The sequence below is a fragment of the Cervus elaphus genome, chromosome 6 (genome assembly GCF_910594005.1).
Source record: "Cervus elaphus chromosome 6, mCerEla1.1, whole genome shotgun sequence".
Lineage (NCBI taxonomy): Eukaryota > Metazoa > Chordata > Mammalia > Artiodactyla > Cervidae > Cervus > Cervus elaphus.
Window position 1 is genome coordinate 38,175,809 of NC_057820.1, and position 26,626 is coordinate 38,202,434.

Genomic DNA, 26,626 nt, shown 5'->3' on the forward strand with positions numbered 1-26,626 from the left:
GTTTCCCCCACAGTCAGTCTCTCCCATCAGGAAGCTACCATAGCCTCTTATCCTTATTTATCAGAGGGCAAACAAAATGAAAGCACATTCACAGAAAACTAGCCAAACTGATCACAAGGACCACAACCTTGTCTGAACCAATGAAACTAGGAGGCATGCCATGTGGGGCCACCCAAGATGGACAGATCATGGTGGAGAGCTCTGACAAAATGTGGTCCACTGGAGAAGAGAATGGCAAATCACTTCAGTATTCTTGCCTTGAGAACCCCATGGACAAGTATCAAAAGGCGAAAAGATAGGACACTGAAAGATGAACTCCCCAGGTTGGTAGGTGCCTAATATGTTACTGGAGAAGAATGAAGAAATAACTCCAGAAAGAATGAAGAGATGGAACCAAAGTGAGAACAACACCCAGCTATGGATACGACTGGTGATGGAAATAAAGTCGAAGGCAATAAAGAACAATATTATATAAGAACCCGGAAAGTTAAATCCATGAGTCAAGCTAAATTGAAAGTGGTCAAACAGAAGATAGCAAAAATGAACACGGACATTTTAGGAGTCAGTGAATTAAAATGGACTGGAATGGGTGAAATTAATTCACATGACCTTTAAATCTACTACTAACGGCAAGAATCCCTTAGAAGAAATGGAGTAGCCCCCAGAGTCAACAAAAGAGTCCAAAAATGCAGTACTTGGGTGCAGTCTCAAAAATGACAGAATGATCTCTCTTTGTTTCCAAGGCAAACCATTCAATATCACAGTAATCCAAGTCTATGCCCCGACCAGTATTCTGAAGAAGTTGAACTTGAATGGTTCTATGAAGACGTACAAGACCTTCTAGAACTAACACCAAAGAAATACATGTCCTTTTCATCAGAGAGGACTAGAATGCACAAGAAGGAATTCAAGAGAAACCTGCAGTAATAGGCAAACTTGGCCTTGGAGTACAAAATGAAGCAGGGCAAAGGTTAAAAGAGTTTTGCCAAGAGAACACACTGGTTATAGCAAACACCCTTTTCCAAGTGCACAAGAGGCAACTCTACACATGGATGTCACCAGATGCTCAATTCTGAAATCAGATTGATTATATTCTGCAGCCAAAGATGGAGAAGCTATACAGTCAGCAAAAACAGGACCAGGAGCTGATGTGGTTCAGACCATGAACTCGTTATGGCCAAATTCAGACTTAAATTGAAGAAAGTAGCTAAAACCACTAGATGATTCAGGTATGACCTAAATCAAATCTTTTACGATTATACAGTAGAAGTGACAAATAAATTCAAGGGATTAATCTGATACAGTGCCTGAAGAACTATGGATGGAGATTTGTGACATTGTACAGGAGGTGCCAATCAAGAACATCCCCCTCAAAAAATAGAAATGCAAAAAGCAAAATGGTGGTCTGAGGAAGCCTTACAAATAACTGAGAAAAGAAGAGAAGCCCAAGGCAAAGGTAAAAGGAAAGATATACCCCTCTGAATGCAGAGTTCCAAAGAATGGCAAGGAGAGATAAGAAAGCCTTCCTCAGTGTTCAATGTAAAGAAATAGAGAAAAATAATAAAATGGGGATGACCAGAGACCTCTTTAAGAAAATTAAAGATACCAAGGAAACTTTTCATGCAAAGATGGGCACAATAAAGGACAGAAATGATATGGACCTAAGAGAAGCAGAAGATATTAAGAGGAAGCAAGAATACACAGAAGAACTATACAAAAAAGATCTTAAGGACCCAGATAATCATGATGGTGTAATCCCTCACCTAGGGGCAGACACCCTGGATTTCAAAGTCAAGTGGCCTTAGGAAGCATCACAACAAAAAAAGTTAGAGGAGGTGATGGAATTCCAGTTGAGCTATTTCAAATCCTAAAAGATGATGCTGTGATAGTGCTGCACTCAATATACCAGCAAATTTGGAAAACTCAGCAGTGGCCACAGGACTGGAAAAGGTCCATTTTCATTCCAATCACAAAGAAAGAAAGGCAATGCCAAAGAATGTTCAAACAACCATGCAATTGCATTTATCTCACATGCTAGTAAAGAAATGCTCAAAATTCTCCAAGCCACGTTTCAATAGTACGTGAACCAACAACTTCCAGATATTCAAGCTGGTGTTAGAAAAGGCAGAGGAACCAGAAATCAAATTGTCAACATCCATTTGATCATAGAAAAGCATGAGAGTTTTGGAAAAACATCTATTTCTGCTTTATTGACTATGCCAAAGCCTTTGACAGTGTGGATCACAATAAACTGTGGAAAGTTCTTTAAGAGATGGGAGTACCAGACTACTTGACCTGCCTCCTGAGAAACCTGTATGCAGGTCAGGAAGCAACAGTTAGAACTGGACATGGAACAACAGACTGGTTGCAAATAGGAAAAAGAGTACGTCAAGGCTGCATATTGTCACCCTGCTTATTTAACTTATATGCAGAGTACATCATGAGAAACGCTGGACTGGATGAAGCACAAGCGGGAATCAAGATTGCTGGGAGAAATATCAGTAACCTCAGATATGCAGATGCCACCACCCTTATGGCAGAAAGCTAAGAATAACTAAAGGGCCTCTTGATGAAAGTGAAAGAGGAGGATGAAAATGCTGGCTTAAAACTCAACATTCAAAAAACGAAGATCATGGTATCCAATTGCATCACTTCATGTCAAACAGATGGGGAAACAATGGAAACAGTGAGAGACTATTTTCTTGAGCTCCAAAATCACTGCAGATGGTGGCTACAGCCATGAAATTAAAAGACACTTGCCCCTTGGAAGAAAAGCTATAACCAACCTAGACAGCATATTAAAAAGTAGAGGCATTACTTTGCAGACAAATTCTGTCTAGTCAAAGCTATGGTTTTTCTAGTAGTCATGTACAGATGTGAGAGCTGACCAAGAAAGTTCAGCACTGAGGAACTGATGCATTTGAATAGTGGTGTTGGAGAAAATACTTGAGAGTCCTTTGAACTGCAAAGAGATCTAACCAATCAATCCTAAAGGAAATAAGTCCTGAATATTTTTTGGAAGGATTGATGCTGAAGCAGAAGCTCCAGTATTTTGGTCAGCTGATATGGAAAACTGACTCACTGGAAAAGACCCTGATGCTGGGAAAGATTGAAGGCAGGAGAAGGGGATGACATAGGATGAGATGGTTGGATGGTGTCATTGACTCGATGGACATGAGCAAGTTTGAGCAAGTTCCGGGAGTTGGTGGTGGACAGGGAAGCCTGGGTGCTGCAGTCTATGGGGTCGCAAAGACTTGGACACGACTGAGCAACTGTACTGAAGTGAAGACATGGAAGCAACATAAAGGTCTATTGACAGAAGAATGAATAAAGAAGATATAGTATACACAATGGAAAATTATTCAGACATAAAAAAGGAGGAAATAGTGATATTTCTCCTCCCAGCTTCAATCTTTCCCAGCATCAGGGTCTTTTCCAATGAGTCAGTTCTTCTAATCAGGTGGCCAAAGTATTGGAGTTTCAGCTTCAGTATCAGTCCTTCCAATGAATATTCAGGAATGACTTCCTTTAGGATGGACTGGTTGGACCTACTTGCTGTCCAAGGGACTCTCAATAGTCTTCTCCAACACCACAGTTCAAAAGCATCAATTCTTTGGTGCTCACCTTTCATTAAAGTCCAACTCTCACACCCATACATGACTACTGGGAAAACCATAGCTTTGACTAGACAGACCTTTGTTGGCAAAGTAACGTCTCTGCTTTTTAATATGCTGTCTAGGTTGGTCATAACTTTTCTTCCAAGGAGCAAGTGTCTTTTCATCACTTGGTCTATCTTAAAAATCATCTCACACATGAAGAAGAAATCCAATCAATGAAAAGATTATGTATACTTAGTACTAACTTATGATTGTAGTTAAAATTGAATTTGGTGGTGCTGACATTGCAGGAATTCACAATGTCCACGTAACCATTTTGAAGCATTGGGAGGTTTTGGGCAGCTATGATGAACTCTTGCTGCAAATCTATTTATAACTTGACAATTTCATTGTGAAAAAAAAATAATCTGTCACTTTGAACAGTGATGCAAAGCACTGGTCTAAATGTCTTTCTTTCAGGTACCAGTAGAGAACTGTTTATTATTAGAAACTCAATTAAATATTGGAGTCTTGATAGTTAACTACTCCTAGGATCAAAAGCTCAGAGGTTTTGAGGGCAGTTGAGTATATAGTAAATTAACAATGTATATTTTCAGAAATCTTTATAATTCTCAACATGATTTTAATAGATTTTGCTATTCAATCACTAATTTAACCCTGAGACAATATTAGAAAATAATTTTATTACCCTCATTTACCTGATTAATAATGGGTACAGTGAGTTCAGATAATCTGCTGCAGAAGAAGAGGCAATTACTTCAAGAGCTGGAATCAGGACCCTAAGTTTCCTAAATTTTCTTATCCCAACTTCCCTTCAGATTATAAAACAAGGAAATAAATTATGGTGACAATACCTATTATGGTGCTATGGATCAAATAAGACAATGTAAGTAGACACTAAAGAAATTATATTAATTCTTACTATCACTGGCCTCTCTGAGGCTTGAAGTCCTTATCAGATCTCTACTTTTGGCAATCTCCATAAACTTGATTACTTATTTTTCTTTAAAGTATTTCTCACTAGAATTGCAGATGCAGCTCCAGCTGCTACTTTTAGCCATGTTTATGTACTGAAGACAATCAAGAACCTGAAAAATTTAAGGGTAAGGATTTAGGATGTGTTTGAGAAGATTGCAGGTTTTTTATTTTTGCTTAAAAATGCTACCATATCCCAGAAGTAAAACAAATCAGAGCAAGAATGCAACTAATACTCTCTAAAAGAATATAAAATTTACTGAAAATACACACCACAAAAAATTGAACCTCATTTCATGCTACCTCAACCCTGTCACTCATTTTGCTTAAAGTTATGGCATTTCATCTACAGCATCTTCTCTGACCTCTCAAGGTCAAATTAAGGCTTTCCTCTATGTGTTTCTCCCTGGAGGAGGAAATGGCAGCCCACTGTGGTCTTCTTGCCAGGAAAATTCCATAGACAGAGGAAGCTGGCCAACTACAATTCATGGGGCCGCAAAAAGTCAGACTTGACTGAGCAACAGCATGCTCACCATGTGTTTCTACAGCATTCTTTAACACAACAACAAGACATTTCTCAGAAGACACTAATCTTGCTGATTATTTATCTGTATTACTAATTAGATCAGAAATTTTGTCTGTCCCAAAGACAGTACTTATATATTTGAGGAACAAATGAAGGGTGGGGAAAAGTGACTACAATGAAATAAATTGAGATTGATAAAACTAACTTTTCATCTACATTTCTCTTAGTTAAAAACTTAAATGTTCCTGTACAATGTAACTTTAACAAGGTGATCAAACTTAGTGACTCTTATAAGTGGCTTTCTTCTGCAGTGGGAGTGAAAGTGTCAGTCGCTCAGTTGCGCCTGACTCTCTGCAGCCCCACGACTGTAGCCCATCAGGCTCCTCTGTCCATGGGATTCTCCAGGCAAGAATACTGGAGTGAGTTGCCATGCCCTTCTCCAAGAGATCTTCTCCACCCAGAGACTGAACTCAGGTCTCCTGCATTGCAGGCAGATTCTTTACTGTGTGAGCTACACAATGGGAAGGATACAGCATCTCCTACAAGGTATTATTTTGCCCCCAAAATTTAACCTGGATCTAATTATGAGGAAATAATCAGAAGGATTGAGATTGTGAAACATTCTATAGGACAAATAACCTGAACTCTGCAACATGTCATTTTCATGAAAGACAAAAATAGGTAGAGTTACTTCTAAAGAAGAGCAAAGAAATGTCACAACTAAGGGTAATGTGTGATATTTGAGTAGGTCCTAAGTGAAAACACAATGGCTATAAAGGAATTTATCAGGACAATTAGAACACCTGTATATGAATTATACAGTAGGTGATAATACTGAGTCAAAGTTAAATTTCTTGTGTGTCTTAATGGTAGGGACTTTTCCTGAAACACATTTGCTGCAAGATTTAGGAATCAAATATTATATAATTAGCAATTTACTTTCAAGGAGTCAAATAATACAATATATATGTTATACCCATACACAGAAAAGTAAAAGTCAAATGTGTCAAAGATTTAAATGTAATTCCGAATAAGGAGTATGTGAGTGTTTACCACTGTTTCATCTTTTTCTATTAAAGTTCTATAAAGAGTGGAGAAAATAAGTATCAAAAAAATTTTTTTTCCACTCCAACTACACTGTTCTTGCAGTTCACATCAGAATTACCCCCAGTTCAGGATTTTGTTCTTGTTCCTTCTGCCTGGAAGAGTCTTGCCCCAGATGATCTGTAAGACTGATTCCCATTTCTTTCAGGCTTCTGTTCATAATTCTGATCTTAGGGTCTGGCAGAGGAGGCAGACAATAAATCAGCATACTAGCAAATAAATAATTTCATATTTTAGTAAACCTATGAAGGAAACATATTACTATGAAATTGTTTGATAAGAAAATCCAATAAAAGTTCTTGGTTCTAAGAGATTGTCAAAGATTTTGATAGAGTTAGTACATAAGATTATATAATAAAATTTTACATTTTTTAAACCATTTTGTTTTCATAGAATTTTACATATTTGGAGGGTATTCAATTTGTGAGTTATGTTTTTTTTTTCCTTCTGAATAAATACATCAATTAAAGTATTATATACTTTTGTTATTCAGTCTCTAAGTCATGTCTGACTCTTTGTGATCCCATGAACTGAAGCACACCAGGCTTCTCAGTCCTTCACTATCTCCCTGAGCTTGCTCAAACTCATGTCCATCGAGTCAGTGATGCCATCCGACCATCTCATCCTCTGCCATCCCCTTCTCCTCTTGTCCTCAATCTTTCCCAGCATCATGGCCTTTTCCAATGAGTCAGCTCTTCGCATCAGATGACCAAAGTACTGGAGCTTCAGCTTCAGCATCAGTCCTCCCAATGAACATTCAGGACTGATTTCCTTTAGGAATGATTGGTTTGATCTTGCTGTCCAAGGGACTCTCAAGAGTCTTCTCCAACACCACAGTTCAAAAGCATCAATTCTTCAGTGCTCAGCCTTCTGTATGGTCTAACTTTCACATATACTCATGACTACTGGAAGAAAATCACAGCTATGACTAGAGGGACCTTTGTCAGCAAAGTGATGTTTCTGATTTTTAATACACTGTCTAGGTTTGTCAGAGCTATTCTTCCAAGGAGGAAGCGTCTTTTATTTTCATGGCTGCAGTCACCATCCACACGTCCACCTCAAACCCATTATAGAACAGATGACAATATATAAAATGAGAATAAAACAACTGGGAATGAAAGTGTACAAACTTTATCAACATACATTAAACATTCTATTTTTCACTAATAAAATCATCTCTTACACTCTTAACTTTTCTTTTGGACTTTAAAAATAAAATTACTCTTTTTGAAAAAAAAAATAAAATAAAATTACTCTTTTTGAAAAGCAAGTACTTTTCTTCATGCCCCACTGTAGAACCCTACAGTATATTTCCTTCTAACCTACAAAGTCTAGTTATAAAATATCTGACACACAGAATCCATGGTATGAAGTTAAAAATTTCAAAATTGTTTGAGATTGTTCAAATTGTTTTAAATCAATACTAAATTTAAAAAGAAATACAATGTATTTAAACAGCAAAATAATACCTATACTTGGACTGGGGTAATGTTGGGGTAAAAGCAATAGGATATACTAAGCTAAAAAGAAAAGAGAGGGGGAAAGAGAGATGCAAGCATCAAACTAAGGAAAATGAAGCCTTTTAAACATAATAAAAATTGACATCAAGTTGAACTGACAGGAATGATCAGGGGGACTTTTTAAATTCTCTCCCAAAGAATTATCATTTCAGTAGAGGAAAAAGCTATCGATGATTTCTAAAGCATTTGTTACTGTGTTCTCAAAAACCACAGTAGAAATGTTAGTCAATTAGTTTGAAACTTATGATCCTGCAAACTAAAATACTCTTCCCATACAGATTGTTCACAAAGAGAATTACTAGTAGGAGAAGAGACAGACATTTGAATTTAGTGTATTCAACATTTTACTGAACAGCAGACAAATCTGCACATGATTCCAATAATGAAAAGTTTTAAAAAATGCCATATATACTACCACAGTTTGGTATAAAACTGTATTATATAAACTTTCATCATGGTTACTTTTGTATCTAAAAGAGAAGAAAATCAAATGCTTCCATAGATAAGAGACGCAGAGAAAACTCAAAAGTAGTTAATCAGCTGTGTAGAGCTGCGCAGGACCCTTTGGGGCTCCCAGGCAAAAAAGTCTTTCCATGTCCCCCATTTCTCATACGAAACAGGCTTCATTCAGCCTCCACGATCTTCCTTGAGTTCCAAAGGACAGATTCAAACAGTTGCTAATGAGAAAAGGGAGGAGATGAAGAGACAAGGAAGGAGCAGTCAAGAAATAATAGTGCAGCCTTGGGAAAGGGTTCTGGTTCTTCCTTAAGGCATATACATAGTAATGTCTTTGAGTTCTGTACAGAACCAAAACCCCCACCAAATGGAAGTTGTTAACTTAACGAAGCCTCCTTCATTGCAGACAGAAGGTCACAGAAGAACCTCAAAAACCACAGAAGCTCATCCAAAGACCACCTGATGCCAGATGACCTCTGGATTGAAGGAATGTGGGCCCCGCATGCACCCTCATCCTTATCAGCAACCCTGCCCCCAAACTCTAAACATAAGACTCCTCACAACAGCCCCCCAGATGGGGATGCACAGTTTTGAGGGCATTAGCCTGCAGTGGCCCCCTTTACTTGGTAAAGCAATGTTCTTTCCTAAATCACCCAAAATTCTGCATCTGAGATTCAGTTTGGTACTGGTGCACAGAGGTAGGTTTTCAGTAATATTGTCACTTCATGTGTGTGCGCGCTAAGTCACTTCAGTTGTGTCTGACTCTTTGCAACCTTATGGACTCCTCAGACCTTGGGATTCTCCAGGCAAGAATATTGGAGTGGGTTACCATGTCTTCCTCCAGGTGATCTTCCCAACCCAGGAATCGAACCCATGGTTCTTATGTCTCCTGCACTGGCAGGTGGGTTCTTTACCATTAGCACTGCCTGGGAAGACCTCTTGTCACTTTAGTGCATCCCTTTCCTTCAAAAGTCAGTCTTAACACTTCTCTCCCTTGATAAACTGTAAATTGGCTGAGGCCAGTGACCTCCTTTCTCTTACCTTCCACAGCATTTCGTGGAGATGGGTTATTCCAGAGCTTTTGGAAGGACAGAGTAACCATTTACTAAGAAAGAAAAGACTGATAGGAAAACACCACAAGTGTTGTTCTGGAATTGTGACCCTGATTAGAAGTCTAGATGGATTTATCAAGTTAACTATTGAATCTAGGAGTGTGGAGTTAAGAAATGGAGATAGAATCTGGGGATCATGGGATGATGGTTACAGCATACCACCATACGAGATCAACTACAGAGAAATGGATAGTGCCTGGAGTAGAGATAGGATTACCCTCCTGGCCAGGGCAACAACAAGAGGCTGTGGAGATGGGGAGGCACCAGCGAAGGAAGCTCAAAAGGACCAGTTGCCAAGGGAGGAAAGAGACAAGAGAGAAAAGTGTACCCAAGGCAAAGTGTTCCAAGAATGTGGCTGATGCAAATTTTACACAGGTTACCTTACCAAATTCATCCTACCTGTTCTTCAGCACAGGTCACTTTTTTGATAAGCCCTCTCTGAGCAGTCCTGCCTTAGATGAACCTCTCCTGTGTCCTAACTCACAGTGTAGGTATCAATTATAAGGCTTATCACAATTATGACTGAAGCTTCATTTCTCTGCCCTTCCCATCCCCTTAAAAATGTAAGCATCATGAATGACCTAAGTTCCACTGGAATGCTAGAATCTTGCGGTATCTCTGGCAGATCAGAAGGAGAGAGCTACATTTATTGAGAACCTGAGTCTTCCCGGGTGGCTCAGATGGTAAAGCGTCTGCCTACAATGCAGGAGACCCGGGTTCAATCCCTGGGTCAGGAAGATCTCCTGGAGAAGGAAATGGCAACCCACTCCAGTACTCTTGCCTGGAAAATCCCATGGACGGAGGAGCCTGGTGGGCTACAGTCCATGGAGTCGCAAAGAATTGGACACAACTGAGCAACTTCACTTTCACTTTCATTGTGTAACACATCAATATCTTTACTTAGGTGCTTGAAAAAGTCTTTAAAAGAAAGAAGGAAGTACTGAATGAATTGCAAGGATAACACAGATGATAGAAAAGAGCAACTCAGTACATTGGTAGAGCCCTGGAGTGAAGATACATCAGGGCACCACAGATTAATAGCAACAGCATCTAGACTCAGCTAATTCTTCTTGCTCTTTCCAAGCTCATCAAGCAAAATTCTCCAATGTAATTTTGTTTTCTTTATAGATTTTGCTGTGGAATTAGAAACTGATAACTAGACAATGTAAATATCTATTCTAACTGGCTATTGCATATCTCACTGTGCATGAATGCACTAGCCTTCATTTCTAGACATTAGTCTAATGTAAGTTCGGTTGCTGTGTTTCCTCTCGGACTTTCAGGGATGATCATTCTGTTTGCTTCTCATTTTTCAAGTGTCAAATTAATGTTGCATGATCAAGATGAGAATGACTCTCATAGCTGCAAGAGATTGTGATATAAGAAATCCAGGGCATACTTTGTTACTGACTGCTGAAGGAAAATACTGATTTCCATCTATTTTATCTCTTTTTGACACACAATAATGGTCACAGTCAAGATTCTTGTGTAATGGACTGAGTAGAGATTGTTATTGCAATGAACTGAGCAAAAAATTGTATTTTCTTGTGACTTGAAATATGATCCATTTTCCTGTGTTTGAATTTATACCCTAAGCTGAAAAGAGAGGATCCTAGAGTCATACAAACACATTCCAGGTTTAAATCCAATATTTGTTAGTGTAGCCAATCTTGCTTAGCTTGATCAATTTGTGAAGTTCTGACAAAATACCGTTTGTAGTCCTTAAAAGACCAAATTTGACTGTGTTGACACAGCTAAGGTAATTTATTAGGTGCTGAGTGGGCTTGGATTTGGTTTTCCTCTAAGATACCTTCATCATTTTTAACTTCAACAGAGCCATAGACAATTTTGGATAAAATTATTGGATCGATGATATCAGGTAGATAAAATCTTTGTCATGGTTTTTATGTTTTAAGATGTATTGGACAATGATACTTCCTCTATTTTTATTGACATCAGGAAGATGAGAAGAGAATTCACAATCATAATTTCTTGTTACAAACTCATCTATCAATCTATAGCCAAGTTAATAATCCCTTTGTATTTTTACATCCTAACTATATCTAAAATCTAAATACTCATCCTGCCTTCTATGACAACCAGTCACCTAGAGAGACTGATGCATCCAAGTTAGCCATGTTTATGATTTTGGAAACAATCTATTACCTGAATTTTTTCCTTAGAATTGTGTCTTCTGAATGGGCAGAACCATTATTATTACAATGTGTTTAATGGCTATTTTCCCAATACTCATTTTGAGAGTATTTGATCTCGTGCATGGCTCCTTAGTCTTCAGCCTAACAGATTCTAGCTGCCTAACTCTGTCACCCTGACCTGTAGTGCTGAGGTCCTATCTTGCCCAGGTCATGAGGATATGGTATGACATTCATTCATACAAAATAAAAGGAGGGAATAACAGGGGGAATTTTATCAGCAAAATTTTGTTTCATACCAGATTTCAATATTACGGACTATATTGATAGTAGGAAAAAAAAAGAGTTCTTTGAATCATTCACTAGGGTATGGGTTGAACATCAGAGAGTTCTTGAATAGAATTACTACAAAAGTTAGAATACTCTCCAAGATAGGTGCAGAGGTAAGACTTTTTATAGTTAATGTCTTAACTGTATGCTAAGGAATTTCACCGCATGCTATATATCTTACCTTAACTTCCACATGTGCCATCAGTACTGCAAAATTGGTTAGGTGGTTACAAGAGCATGTAGTATGTGTCTTATTTGTCGTCAGGAGCCGACAGCCTTGGGTTGACCAGTAACCTGTCATTGTGCGTTTGGAATAGCTCCAAAATGAACAGTTAGGATTGAAGTTTTCCTCAGATTGCTACAGAAAACAAAAATCAATAAAGCCAGTAAGTACTTTATGATCACGCAAATTAAGTAGGCATTTTATTTACATCTAACAAAACTTCATCCTATGTTCCAATATTTCTGGAGGTGTCTACCAATGTTTTCATATTAAGTGGGGCTTATCAATTCTCAATAAATTTGAATATATGAATATATGTTATTTACTCCCTTTGATTAGAGGTAAACTCATTTAAAAATAATATTGAAGGGATACTAGTATTATCTCAGAATCATGTCAATTAATATAATCTACAAAGCAAAGAATTGCTGTATATAATAAACTTCTGAGATGATAAAAGTGAAAATGAAAGAAAGTGAAAGTGAAAATTGGTCAGTCTTGTTTGACTCTCTGTGACACCATGGTCTGTGACACCATGGACTGGAGCCCACCAGACTTCTCTGTCCATGAAATTCTCCAGGCAAAGATACTTAGTATTTTAAGAGCTATAGGTTGCCATTCCCTTCTACAGGGGATCTTCTCAACCCCAGGATCAAACTTGGGAATCCTGCATGGCAGGCAGATTTTACACCATCTGAGCCACCAGGAAAGCCTCTCTGAGAGAACAGTTTTTAAAATTTTTTGTTCAATTTACACTACAATCTTTGCATATGCATACAGTTATATCTACACACAAAGGACATAATTACTTGTAATGTCAGAGTGTAGCTATGCCCAGTTCCACTGAACATATTGCTAGTTCTTTTTAATTACAGAGAAGCATTTATAAATCCATCTATAAATACTTTTACCTAATTGCTACTTTTGAACTGTGATGTTAGAGAGATTCTTGAGAGTCCCTTGGGCTGCATGGAGATCAAACTAGTCAATGCTAATGGAAATCAGTCCTGAATATTCATTGGAAGGACTGACGGTGAAGCTGAAGCTCCAATACTTTGGCCACCTGATTCAAAGAACTGACTCAATGGAAAATACCCTAATGCTAGCAATGATTGAGGGAAGGAAAAGAAGGGGGCAACAGTGGATGAAATGGTTGGATGGAATCACTGATTCAATGGGCATGAGTTTGAGGAAGCTCCGGGAGCTGGTGATGCATCGACAGAGAAGCCTGGCATGCTGCAGTCCATCGGGTCGCAAAGAGTCAGACATGACTGAGCAACTGAACTGAACTGAATTGATATACATATACAAGAATTACTCTCCTCCCTCACTTTGGTGGAAAAAAGTCACTATTTTATAGAAAATGAATTTCTATATGTCAAATAATAGGACCAATGATAGGAAATTAATACACTTCATACTTACAACAAATATAATATGGATAAACATTTTCTTACCTTGATGTGTTTAACAGTGAACACCACGGGATCAGCCAAGTAAACCTTATTACTGAACTCTTTGTTTATGGCTGCTGTGATAACTGGAGAATTGACGATAACGGAATGATTGGTGGACATGGCCTCTGTTCCTAACTTCATGCTGGCATTCTCCGTGGACAAATAAGGACCCAAGTTGTTATAAAGGACGAAGGCCACTCTGATCTCTCCTAAAATAAGTACATATAAATTGGGAAGAAATTAATTAGCTTGAACATCCTTTTTAGACTACATGTTTCTAATCAGACTATAATCAAATTTATATTTGTTCATAATGAAATTCAAACATTCATTTCAACCAAACTGCCAGTCATTCATGAGGAAAGGAGCATCTAATGATACTAAAACAACTACATATCAGTACTAAAAAAAAATCCTCAATCCCTATCTCATTCAAACCAAAGAGACTCTGGAACAAAATATCAGATATCTATGTGATCTTGCGGAAAGCAAAGATTCTTTGGATAGGACCCAAAAGCCACTAATTATAAAAGAAAAAAGATGGTAAACTAAACTTTATCAAAATTGAAAATCTGTGTCTACCAAAATACAATATTAAGAAAATTAATAAGATAGCCACAAACTAGGAAATATAAATGCATATGACTCATAAATACATAAAGCATTTCTGCTACTCAGTCAAATAATAAATATCATACTAAAATGGCAAAACACAAAACTTATTATAAAGTATTATTATACTTTATTATAGATATATAAAAAGCTAATAGATATGAGAAAAGCTGTCAACATTGTTTATAATTAGGGAAGTAAAAATCAAAATAATATTGAGATAGCATTTCATACCCACTAGAATCACTGCAACTCACACTACAAAAGACTAGCCACACTAATGTTGGTAAAAGTGTGGAACAAATGAACCTCTGCCTACTATTGGTGGGAGTTCAACTATTTAGAAAAATATTTGGCAATTTCTTGTAAAGTTAAACATATATCTACCCTTGCTAGATACATGGAAACATATATACACAAAGAAAGAAAAGGCTGTATAAGCAGGTTTATAACAATCTTATTCACAGAAGTCCAAAAATAGAAACAACTCAAAGAATATCAATAGGAGAATAAATAAATTATGGCTTATTAAAATAAAAGAATTACTATACATGAATAAAGAACAAACTAATGATAGACAGAGCGTCATGACTGAATCCACAAAATATTATACAGAGTTAAAGAATACGGACGGAAAGAGTACACACTTTATTGTTCCAGTTACATGAAGTCTAAGAACAGATAAAATTTGCAATTAGAAATATTAGTGAGAATAAAGCAGTTCATCAGGTGGGGAGATGGGGTGAGAAAACCAGAAAGAGGCATCAGGACATTCTCTGGGGTGTTGCTGTTCAGTTGATAAGCCGTGTCCAACTTTTTGCGATCCCACGGACACAGCATGCCAGGTTCCATGTCCTTCACTGTCTCCTGAAGTCTGGTCAAGTTCATGTCCATCAGGTTGGGGATGCTCTCTAACCACCTCTTCCTCTGGCACCCCTTCTCCTTTTGAATTCAGTCTTTTCCAGAATCAGGGCCTTTTCTAGCGAGTCAGCTCTTCGTATCAGGTGGCCAAAGTATTAGAGCTTCAGCTTCAGCATCAGCCCTTTAAATGCATTTCAGGGTTGATTTCCTTTAGGATTGACTGGCTTGATCTTCTTGCAGTCCAAGGGACTTCTCCAGCACCATGATTCAAAAATATCAATTCTGTGGCATTTAGCCTTTTTTATAGTCCAACTGTCACATCTGTACATGACTACTGGAAAAAACAGCTTTGACTGTATGGATTTTCATCTGCAAAGTGATGTCTCTGATGTCTAGCTTTGTCATTGCTTACCTTCCAAGGAGTAAGCATCTATTAATTTCATGGCTTCAGGCACTATCTGCAGTGATTTTGGAGCAAAAGAAAATAGTCTGTCACTGCTTATAGTTTCCCCTTCTATTTGCCATGAAGTGAGGGGACCACATGCCATGATTTTAGTTTTTTAATGTTGAGTTTCAAACCAGCTGTTTCATTCTCCTCTTTCATCCTCATCAAGAGATTCTTTAGGTCCTCCTCGATTTCTGCCATTAGATAGTAATATATGATATCTGAGGTTGTTGATATTTCTCCTGGCAATTTTAATTCCATCCAGTCCAATATTTCACATGATATATTCTACAGAGAAGTTAAATAAGCAGAGCAAAAATATACAGGCTTGTTGTACTCCTTTCCCAATTTTGAACCAATCTGCTGTTCCATGTTCAGTTCTAATTGTTGCTTCTTTCAGTTCAGTTCAGTTCAGTCACTCAGTCATGTCCAACTCTTTGCAACCCCATGGACTGCAGCACGCCAGGCCTCCCTGTCCATCATAAATTCCTGGAGTTTACCCAAACTTATGTCCATTGAGTCAGTGATGCCATCCAGCCATCTCATTCTCCGTCGTGCCCTTTTCCTCCCACCTTCAATCTTTCCCAGCATCAGGATATTTTCAAAGAGTCAGTTCTTTGCCTCAGGTGGCCAAAGTACTGGAGTTTCAGCTTCAACATCAATCCTTCCAATGAAAATTCAGGACTGACTTCCATTAGGATGGACTGGTTGGATCTCCTTGTAGTTCAAAGGACTCTCAAGAGTCTTCTCCAACACCACAGTTCAAATGTATTGATTCTGTGGTGCTTAGATTTCTTAATAGTCCAACTCTTATATCCATACATGACTACTGGAAAAACAATAGCCTTGACTAGATGGACCTTTGTTGGCAAAGTAATGTCTCTGCTTTTTAATATGGTGTCTGTGTTGGTCATAACTTTTCTTCCAAGGAGTAAGCATCTTTTAATTTCATGGCTGCAGTCACCATCTGCAGTGATTTTGGAGACCAAAAAAATAAAGTCAGCCACTGTTTTCCCATCTATTTCACATGAAGTGATGGGACCAGATGCCATGATCTTAGTTTTCTGATGTTGAGCTTTAAGCCAACTTTTTCACTCTCCTTTTTCACTTTCTTCAAGAGGCTCTTTAGTTCCTTTTCACTTTCTGCCATAAGGGTGGTGTCATCTGCATATCTGAGGTTATTGATATTTCTCCCGGCAATCTTGATTTCAGCTTGGGTTTCATTCAGCCCAGCATTTCTCATGATGTACTCTGCATGTAAGCTGAATAACCCTTGATGTATTCCTCTCCCGATTTAGAACCAGACTGCTATCCCATGTCCAGTTCTAACTGTTGCTTTCTGACTGCATACAGATTTCTCAAGAGGCAGGTCAGGTGGCTGGTATCCCCATCTCTTTCAGATTTTTCCACAGTTTATTGTGATCCACACAGTCAAAGCCTTTGGCATAGTCAATAATGCTGATACAGATGTTTTTCTGGAACTCTCTTGCTTTTGCAATGATCCAATGGATGTCGACAATTTGATCTCTGGTTCCTCTTTTCTAAAATCAGCTTGAACATCTGGAAGTTCACGGTTCACATATTGTTGAAGCTAGGCTTGGAGAATTTTGAGCATTACTTTACTAGCATGTGAGATGAGTGCAATTGAGAGGTATTTTGAGCATTCTTTGGCATTACCTTTCTTTGGGATTGGAATGAAAACTGACCTTTTCCAGTCCTGTGGCTACTGCTATTCTTCCAAATTTGCTGGCATATTGAGTACAGCACTTTCACAGCATCATCTTTTAGGAATTGAAATAGCTCAACTGGAATTCCATCACCTCCACTAGCTTTGTTTGTAGTGATGCTTCCTAAGGCCCACTTAACTTCACATTCCAGGATGTCTGCCTCTAGGTGAGTGATCACAGCATCATGATTATCTGGGTCATGATGATCTTTTTTGTATAGTTCTTCTGTGTATTCTTGCCACCTCTTAATATCTTCTGCTTCTTTTAGGTCCATACCATTTCTGTCCTTTATTGAGCCCATCTTTGCATGAAATGTTTCCTTGACATCTCTAATCTTCTTGAAGAGATCTCTAGTCTTTCCCATTCTATTGTTTTCCTCTATTTCTTTGTACTGATCACTGAGGAAGTCTTATCTCTCCTTGCTATTCTTTGGAACTCTGCATTCAAATGGGTATATCTTTCCTTTTCTTCTTTACTTTACATTTCTCTTCTTTTCTCAGCTATATGTAAGGCCTCCTCACACAGCCATTTTGCTTTTTTTACATTTCTTTTTCTTCAGGATGGTCTTGATTCCTGTCTCCTGTACAATGTCACGAACCTCTTTACCTGCATATAAGTTACTCAGGCAACAGGCAAGGTGGTCTGGTATTACTATCTCTTTAAGAATTTTCCACAGTTTGTTGTTATATACAGCTAAAGGCTTTAGTTGAGTCAATGAAGTAGAAGTAGATGCTTTTCTGAAATCCCCTTGGAATCTTTATGATCAGTGAATGCTAGAAATAAGATCTCTTTGTCCTCTGCCTTTTCTAAACTCAGCTTTTACATCTGGAAGTTGTTATTTCTCACACCGCTGAAGCCTAGCTTGAAGCATAACCTACTAGAATGTGAAATGAACACAACTGGACAGAAGTTGGAACATTCTTTGACATTGCCCTTCTTTGGGATTGGAATGAAACTGAAATTATCCAGTCCTGTGGCTACTGCTGAGTTTTCCGAATTTGCTGCCATATTGAGTGCAGCACTTTAAAAACATCACTCATCTTGTTTTATGTGATATAACAGAGGAATGTATAACTGTCAAATTCATCAAGCTAAATACTTAAGATCCTGTTGTTAAGTCGCCAAGTCATGTCCGACTCTTTGTGACTCCACAGACTGTAGCATGCCAGGCTTCCCTGTCCCTCACCATCTCCTGGAACTTGCCCATGTGTGTGTCCATTGCATCTGTGATGCTATCCAACCATCTCATCCTCTGATCCCCTCTTCTCCTTCTGCCTTCAGTCTTTCCCAGCATCAGGGTCTTTTCCAATGAGTCGGCTCTTTGTCTCAGGTGGCCAAAGTATTGGAGCTTCAGCTTCAGCATCAGTCCTTCCAACGAGTATTCAGGGTTGATTTCCTTTAGGACTGACTTGTTTGATCTGTTTGCTGTCAGATCAGATCAAGCAAAGAGATCAAACACTTAAGATAAGTGCATTTTATTATATTTCAATTATTTCTCAATTTCAATTAAAACAAAACAAAATATATAAAATCTTTACCTATGGTTACTGAAGGGGAGGGATTCTGGGAGAGGGAAAGATTGGGAGTTTGAGATTAGGAGATGCAAATTATGTAGAGAATGAATAAATAACAATGTTCTACTACAGAGTCCAGCATATTTAATATCCTGTAATAAACCAAAATGGAAAAGAATGGAGATATATATATGTATATATATATATACATATATATATAATAAATATAACATTTTAACTTAACTGTATTTCAATAAATTTTTAAAATTCCTTACCTGTCTTAAACCTCAGCTATCATTTCAAGATCACATTCTTCTTATGTCCTTCTACCTTATTTTTTCTCTTGTGACAATCTCTTACATATAAATCCTCTGTAAAATTAACTTTTTAGTATGTTTCTTTTAAATTTTACCTAATTTCTTTTCTTAAAGCCCTATGCCTTACTTCCAGTATAAATCCACTTTGGTTCCCCAAGAGACAGGCACTGCCCTGACCACTAGGGTAACTAAGACAGGGAAATCCCTGAATCTTAGAGTGAAGTGGGAATAAAGATAAAAATTAATATTTTTTTTGAGGAGGGAGGGGGCTGTCCAATATATAAATTGCACTCCCACGTTTGGGAAATGCCCTACTCTTAGAGACTTATAGACACAAAAGGGACGTATATTTGCTTTCCCAGCCTGCCTTTCAAAGAGGTTGCTCGGGGCACTTCAGTTCAACATGCCCAGTCAGATCAGATGCACTAGACTCAGATTTCAGATGGGGACCAGTGACCTGAGGATGCAGGAGGTGGAGCCGCAGCAGCTTCCCTCGTGGCAGCAGGGACATCTCGCAGCAGTGTTTCCTTGTGATGACACAGGCTGCTGTCAGCCTCCTTGCTCTTGTGTGTTTTCTGGGCCTGATTATCTAGCTGTCTTAGTAATACTATAAGATTTCTAATCCAGTGAAGAGATATTATCTGAGCTACAGAACAGAAAGGGGCATTCTTATACTTTCTAACACAAACAATAATGTACTAAATACTTCTTGACTGTTACAACATAGCATTTAATTTTAGTTCTTTTCCTCTAGATTTAACAAAAAAAAATGTTAATCTTTGGAGGGCTAAACTTAGGAATGGCTATGTATTTTTCTCGTTGACAGAAACAACTGCTATTTTAATTGGTTTATAACTGGCGATAATTCATACCAATTTCCCCTTGTGGAGTGGTGTCAGACTGTCATCCCACCTTGTTTTACCAGCACAATTTGTCATATGTAATTGTTACAGAATCTCCACTCCAGAATTCATGCTTAAATGTGGCCTAAAACACACACATACACATGCACACATTAATTTAGTAAATAAAACTATATGACTATGTAAACTATATGTCTATATGACTAACGTAGACATATTTTAATCTTTATTGGCTTTATATCTGAAAGTCCATATATTTGTTTGATAAACCCTTAGTGACTGCATCCTGTGCCAGGCACAAGGGTTACATCAATGAACATACTGGGAAAGCTTCTTGTTCTCATGAAGATCATCTCCTAGAGAAAGAATCAGACAATATGCAGGAAACTTAAAAAATAATTATAATTATTAATAATTTCATATAATGATAAGTAAAAAAATGCTATGAAGAAGCACTTGCAGAAAATGGCTAATGGGAAAAGAATGATTGGGAAAGACTAGTCTACCTTTGAGGCAACAGGAAAAATTTCCTAAAGGGTTAAGATTTATACTCAGCAGTGAATGATAGAGAAGCTTCTTGAACAAGTAATGTAAAAATTGCACTTCAGAAGAAAGAAAATACAAATGTCTGATGAGGGAATATTCTTGGTACATTCAAGAAATAGTCCTGAGACTAAACTAGGGAACCCTTGTGTATTACTGGCGAAAACGTAATTGATGTATCTACTGTAGAAAGCTCCTCTTGGCCACCGTCCCTGACCTTGGACGTGGGGCAGCAGTGGCCACAGGACTGGAAAAGGTCAATTTTCATTCTAATCCCAAAGAAAGGCAATGCCAAAGAATGCTCAAACTACCGCACAATTGCACTCATCTCACACACTAGTAAAGTAATGCTCAAAATTCTCCAAGCCAGGCTTCAGCAATACATGAACCTGGAACTTCCAGATGTTCAAGCTGGTTTTAGAAAAGGCAGAAGAACCAGAGATCAAATTGCCAACGTCCACAGGATCATCAAAAAAGCAAGGGAGCTCCAGAAAAACATCTATTTCTGCTTTATTGACTATGCCAAAGCCTTCGACTGTGTGGGTCACAATAAACTGTGAAAATTCTTCAAGAGATGGGAGTACCAGACCACCTGACCTGCCTCTTGAGAAACCTGTATGCAGGTCAGGAAGCAACAGCTAGAACTGGACATGGAACAACAGACTGGTTCCAAATAGGAAAAAGGTATGTCAAGGCTGTATATTGTCACCCTGCTTATTTAACTTATATGCAGAGTACATCATGAGCAACGCTGGGCTGGAAGAAGCACAAGCTGGAATCAAGATTGCCAGGAGAAATATCAATAACCTCAGATATGCAGATGACACCACCCTTATGGCAGAAAGTGAAGAAGAACTAAAGAGCCTCTTGATGAAAGTGAAAGAGGAGAGTGAAAAAGTTGGCTTAAAGCTCAACATTCAGAAAACTAAGATCATGGCATCCGGTCCCATCACTTCATGGCAGATAGGTGGGGAAACAGTGGAAACAGTGGCTGACTTTGCTTTTCTGGGCTCCCAAATCACTGTGGATGGTGATTGCACCATGAAATTAAAAGACGCTTACTCCTTGGAAGGAAAGTTATGACCAACCTAGACAGCATAATAAAAACCAGAGACATTACTTTGCCAACAAAGGTCCGTCTAGTCAAGGCTATGGTTTTTCCAGTGGTCATGTATGGATGTGAGAGTTGGACTATAAAGAAAGCAGAGAGCCGAAAAATTGATGCTTTTGAACTGTGGTGTTGGAGAAGACTCTTGAGAGTCTCATGGGCTGCAAGGAGATCCAATCAGCCCATCCTAAAGGAGATCAGTCCTGGGTGTTCATTGGAAGGACTGATGTTGAAGCTGAAACTCCAATACTTTGGCCACCTGATGCGAAGAGCTGACTCATTTGAAGAGACCCTGATGATGGGAAAGATTGAAGGCAGGAGGAGAAGGGGACGACAGAGGATGAGATGGTTGGATGGCATCACCAACTCAATGGACATGGGTTTGGGTGGACTCCAGGAGTTGGTGACGGACAGGGAGGCCTGGCGTGCTACAGTTCATGGGGTCACAAAGAATTGGACATGACTGAGTGACTGAACTGGACTGAACTATAGAAAGGAAAAAATTAAATATATGAGGATTCTTCAAAAAATTGAAAGCAGAATTGTCAGATGATCAGATAGTCTACTTCTGGGTATGTATGTGAAGCAAATAAAAACAGTGACTTGAAAAAGACCTATGCACCCCCATGTTCACTATAGAATTATTTATAATAGCCAACATATGGAAACCTGTATCCATTGATAAATGAACAAATAAAGAGAATGTTATGTATATAATTATATAGAGAGATATAAAATGGGAAACGGAACACTCTTTAGCCATGAAAAGGAAAATTTTGTCATTTGCTATAAACTGCATGGACTTTGAGGGCATTATGCTAAGTGACATAAGTCAGATAGGGAAACACAAGTATCTCATTTACATGTGGCATCTTAAGAAAAAGACAAACTAGCGAACTAACTAATAAAGAAAAGAGACCTCTGGTGGCTAGAAGTGAAGGGTGATGGCAAGCAAAATGAAGGTAAAATGTAAAAACTTCTCTTTATGAAATAAATAAGCCATGAGGATGGTGACTATAGTTAATGATGCTATATTACCTGTTTTGAAAATTGATAAAACAATAGATTTAAAAAATTATCTCAAGAAAAAGAAAATTAACTCTCTATGGTGATGAATGTTAACTAGACTTATTGTGGTGTCATTTCATAATATATACAAATATCAAGTCACCATGTTGTACACCTTAAACTAACATAATATTATATGCCAATTATATCTCAATTTCAAAAAGAAAATCAAGACTGGACTGTCTTGATCACAGAGAGCATGCTAAAAACAGACATGAGCTGGAGCAGCTGAGGCAGGAAGGAATTGGACTAGGGAGCATGTGATAGGTCTGTGAAGTCATTTTATTTCATCCTAAGTGTAAGTTGGGGTGAAGAACTCTCTGTCAGCAGGATAAACTGATGCAGGCCAAGAGCCAAAGAAGGGAAACCATTAGGAAGAATCAGGAATCTGATTTCACTCTACAGAAAATCTTAGCAGTGCCTCAGTATTCACACTTAGCAACAAAATAAATACAATTTTAAGTTAGGGCTGATAAAATTTCCAACACTAAAGAATTTTGTTCTGCTGGCAACAAACATGATCTGTTTTTCTTGATATTATTTAAATCTCTCTTTTTCAAAACTATTTACCTTGTAATATGAAACATCAGCTTTGAGTTGGTTGTACAACCTGAAGTCATCTTCCTATCACATAGCAGGTTAAAAGCTATCACCTCCTTATTTAAAAATATTATTATTAGTGAGGCTTGAGACATACTCTCTGTGAGATTATTTTTTTAATATTTATTTAATATTAATTATACTCAGTTACTATAATCTGGTACTAAATTGATCTGTATCTATTAGTTCCATTGTCCAAAAGCATCTGCTTACATTTACGTTTTCTATATGCTTTGCAAAGGAAAAGCATAGAAACATTCTCAAAAATAAGTTAATAAGGAAAATATAATTTTTAAATTATATTTTAAACTTGACAGAAACAAAATCTGTCAAGTTGATGGGAGTTACTCCTTCCAAAGGAAAAAGTCAGAACTTCTGGATTTTGTTGTCTGTCAATTTTCCTCATATTCAAGTTTCTGATATTTTTCTACATCTGAAAGGTAACAATTTCCAAAAATAACTGGGAATTTTGTAGAGCAAATATCATTAAAATATTGTTGCTGCAGAAGCTAAGAAAGAGGAGAAGAAAGAAATCAGTGGAGTGAGAGGAGAGGAAAGATTTTAGACAGCAGTTCTAAAATTCCAACCTAAGACGCAATGAATTAATGACAAGTTCAACTCCATCAAACTTAATAGAGAAATTCTAGCCTACCATTTCGGCCATTTTGTTTTAGAGTATTTGCAGAAAGCTGGATAGTGCTTCCATGACCGGTGTTTTCTGGAAATTTCAGGTCTTCCAAGTTTCCTTCTGTGCTCAGCCTTGCAACTTCCAATTCTATTAATGGTAAAAAGATGTCAGTACTCATTGAGAAACATGCCAAAGTTAAGATAATCTAATTACTGAAACTTTTCTGAAATAAAAACACTGGAACTGATCTTCAGCTGCTATACTTTATAGTAGTTCAGTGTTTTTAGAAATTCTTTTTTTTTAGTATTTCTATTGTTTTCAAAATAAAGCAAATAAAAGTTATTAAAAATCAGATATGTAAGAATATCAATTATAAAGCCTAGAATTTAAAATTAAAGCTCAAGTACAGTTTGTCATTGACTATCAGGCTACTTTCAAAATGTTATCTTTATTTTATGAATTAAGTGAAATCTTTTTATAATCTGGAGCTCTACTATTATATCAATATTGATTTACCTTTAAATCTAATAAGTTTGAAATAACTTTATCAAATCGTCTGAAATAAAACTGTCAGCTACATCCTTAAACACACTAATTAGATTTATACTTTTTATGAGCTAGCAACACAATTATCAAAAATTATTTTAACACCTTCACTTAAATTACTAGCTTCTTTATAGTTTATAATTCAGAGAGATTCTTGTTATAACTGAAGTGACCCATAGGATAAAATGTAAAATACTACCCTCCATAGATGGAAAATTATATGTATATATCAGTTCCATACATAAAAATTGAAAAAAAAAAAAGGGACTCACTGTCCTTGATCTCAGGTCAGGCTAATATAGTCAGTATTGAAATGTCCTTGGAAAGATACATACATGATTATGAGGATACTTCTAAGCTAATGACAAGTGATACCCTCCTAAGTATAGAAAAAACAATAGCTTATCTCCCCTGAAATAAAGTACCACTCATAATATGTGGTCCACCATAAATGCTACTTTTTTCTTTTCCCTCGTCTGCTGAACAAGATGATAGTTCTTTCTTGTCCTCTCTGGCCCTTCTGTATAACGAAAGCCACTTACGGATATTGTCCGTGTTCTCCCTGACAATGTCAGTCTTCAAAAGGTTATCGGCCAGCACAAAGGCACTTTCCTCCACGGTGTCAAGCAACATGGTGGCTGCTCGCAGTTGATCGCTTGTAGTCAGGTCTCTCCAGGCATTCAAGGCTTGTGGCTGGAGGAGGTTGTTAACTGTCTCGACCATTGCCTACAAGAAGAAGAACAGAATGACAGTGGTCTCTAGTGGACCCACAGGGCTGGCAGAAATCCAGGCATACATGCTGCCCAGCAAGTAAGAATCATTGGTGTGCATGAATGCAATATTGTCCCAGCCTCCCCTGTGACATGAGTGGAAGCATTCATTATTTTGTGCTGTGAAATACTAGCTGAGACTTTGCAAGGCAACAGGAAAACCTGCCTTTTGTTCTGAAGGACAACAAATAGAGCTATGCTTCTTTCTTAAAATCAATAGCAAAGGCTTCAATAAGACTATAATCACATAATTAAATTATTTGGCTGGGAAACTATTGGCAAGTAATTCAAACTAACACTTTCATCACATCACCACAAAAATGATTTCCTCTATACATCACCATAAAACTAGATGCTGAACATAATAGAAATCAAAAGGATGACTAAAGACAGGACAATACAAGAATTTGTTATGTATAGGTTAAGAACTCGCTAAGCAAACCAATTTTTTTTCTTAGCCAGCTAGTAAAACGTCAGGATGGGGAAAATAACAAAGCACACACACTCCCAGGGCTTTGGAAGAGAAACGTTTGTGTTGTTTAGTTCTAGGGAGGGGAGTAAACAGTTGAAGCTTGCTACCTATGGCCCTTGAGCATTTTTCCTTAAAAAAAAGAAAAAATCAGCAGTAAGTACATTCACACGTAGAGATAAAGTACCAAGGTTCTCTCTGCTTCATCCAAAAGAACTGTCTTTCTAGTTACAATTTATGTATTTCCCACAGTTAGCTCAATACTCTGGGTTGCAAGAAAAGACAGTTCTCCCATTAAGGTCTTCTTAAGATTTCACTCAAACATAGAGAATTGCACAACAGAAAAATACACTACCGGCAGTTTGAAAGTGATCTTCCTTGAACCTGTTGATTATGAAATATGCATCTAATCCAGAAATAAAGGTGAATAAACAGCAAACATAGGCACTTTCCAGGCAGTACATAGGTGTTCTAAAACAGGACACACAGTATTGATACTTTGGGAGAGGGAGTGGGAGAGACTGGGGGAATGAATACCCATTAAACTGCAGTGTTTTCTTCTGGCTGGTGTTTTCATAGTAACCAACTAACAACTGTTAAAAATTCAGCTTCATAATGAAACACCTTGCTGCCAATTAACACCAGCTTCAAAAACTAATCTGCCTTTTGATAGAAGTTTTTCTTGATATTTTTCCCAGCTCCTCCAAGTTCTGGCTAAAAATCGACATCACTGGATTTTTACATAAAATAGTTCTACTTGCAAGTTGAGTACTTTGCATCTTTAAAAAAAAGTCTCTCATGAGTTTAATGACTGAGTATTTCCACATAGTATGCTTAGCTCTGTCATTTGTTCTGTGTTTAAAACATGACCTAGAAACCAGACAAAAGAATTCCTGGATCACAACAATCTGATCTGCTTTCCAGGAAGTTCTCTATGGGGTGATGCCAACAGGACATGCCAAAAAAAGGAGGTGCCGGATAGAAATCAAACAACAAAAAAGTTTAGGTATTCTCTGAAGCCAAACAGAGGACACTGACCTCTTGAGTGCAAGGAAGTATTCTTTCTGGGATTCACTGATGTT

At 37.7% G+C, this 26,626-nt stretch overlaps 1 protein-coding gene and 1 non-coding gene across 13 annotated transcripts in view; one reads left to right on the top strand and one right to left on the bottom strand.

Moving 5' to 3' along the window:
• ADGRL3 (adhesion G protein-coupled receptor L3) overlaps positions 1–26,626 on the bottom strand; it is a 923,733-nt gene that overhangs the window by 117,504 nt on the left and 779,603 nt on the right. For all 12 annotated transcript variants that reach the window (XM_043906659.1, XM_043906657.1, XM_043906653.1 and 9 more), the window contains 4 exons: positions 24,848–25,031; positions 23,784–23,906; positions 13,474–13,682; positions 11,975–12,151 (listed from right to left, as the gene is read on the bottom strand). In XM_043906659.1, the coding sequence (XP_043762594.1) occupies positions 11,975–12,151; positions 13,474–13,682; positions 23,784–23,906; positions 24,848–25,031 (693 nt within the window). The remainder of the gene's footprint in view (positions 1–11,974; positions 12,152–13,473; positions 13,683–23,783; positions 23,907–24,847; positions 25,032–26,626) is intronic.
• On the top strand, positions 9,976–10,047 carry TRNAC-ACA. Its single transcript has one exon. It is a non-coding gene; the product is annotated as a tRNA-Cys (tRNA).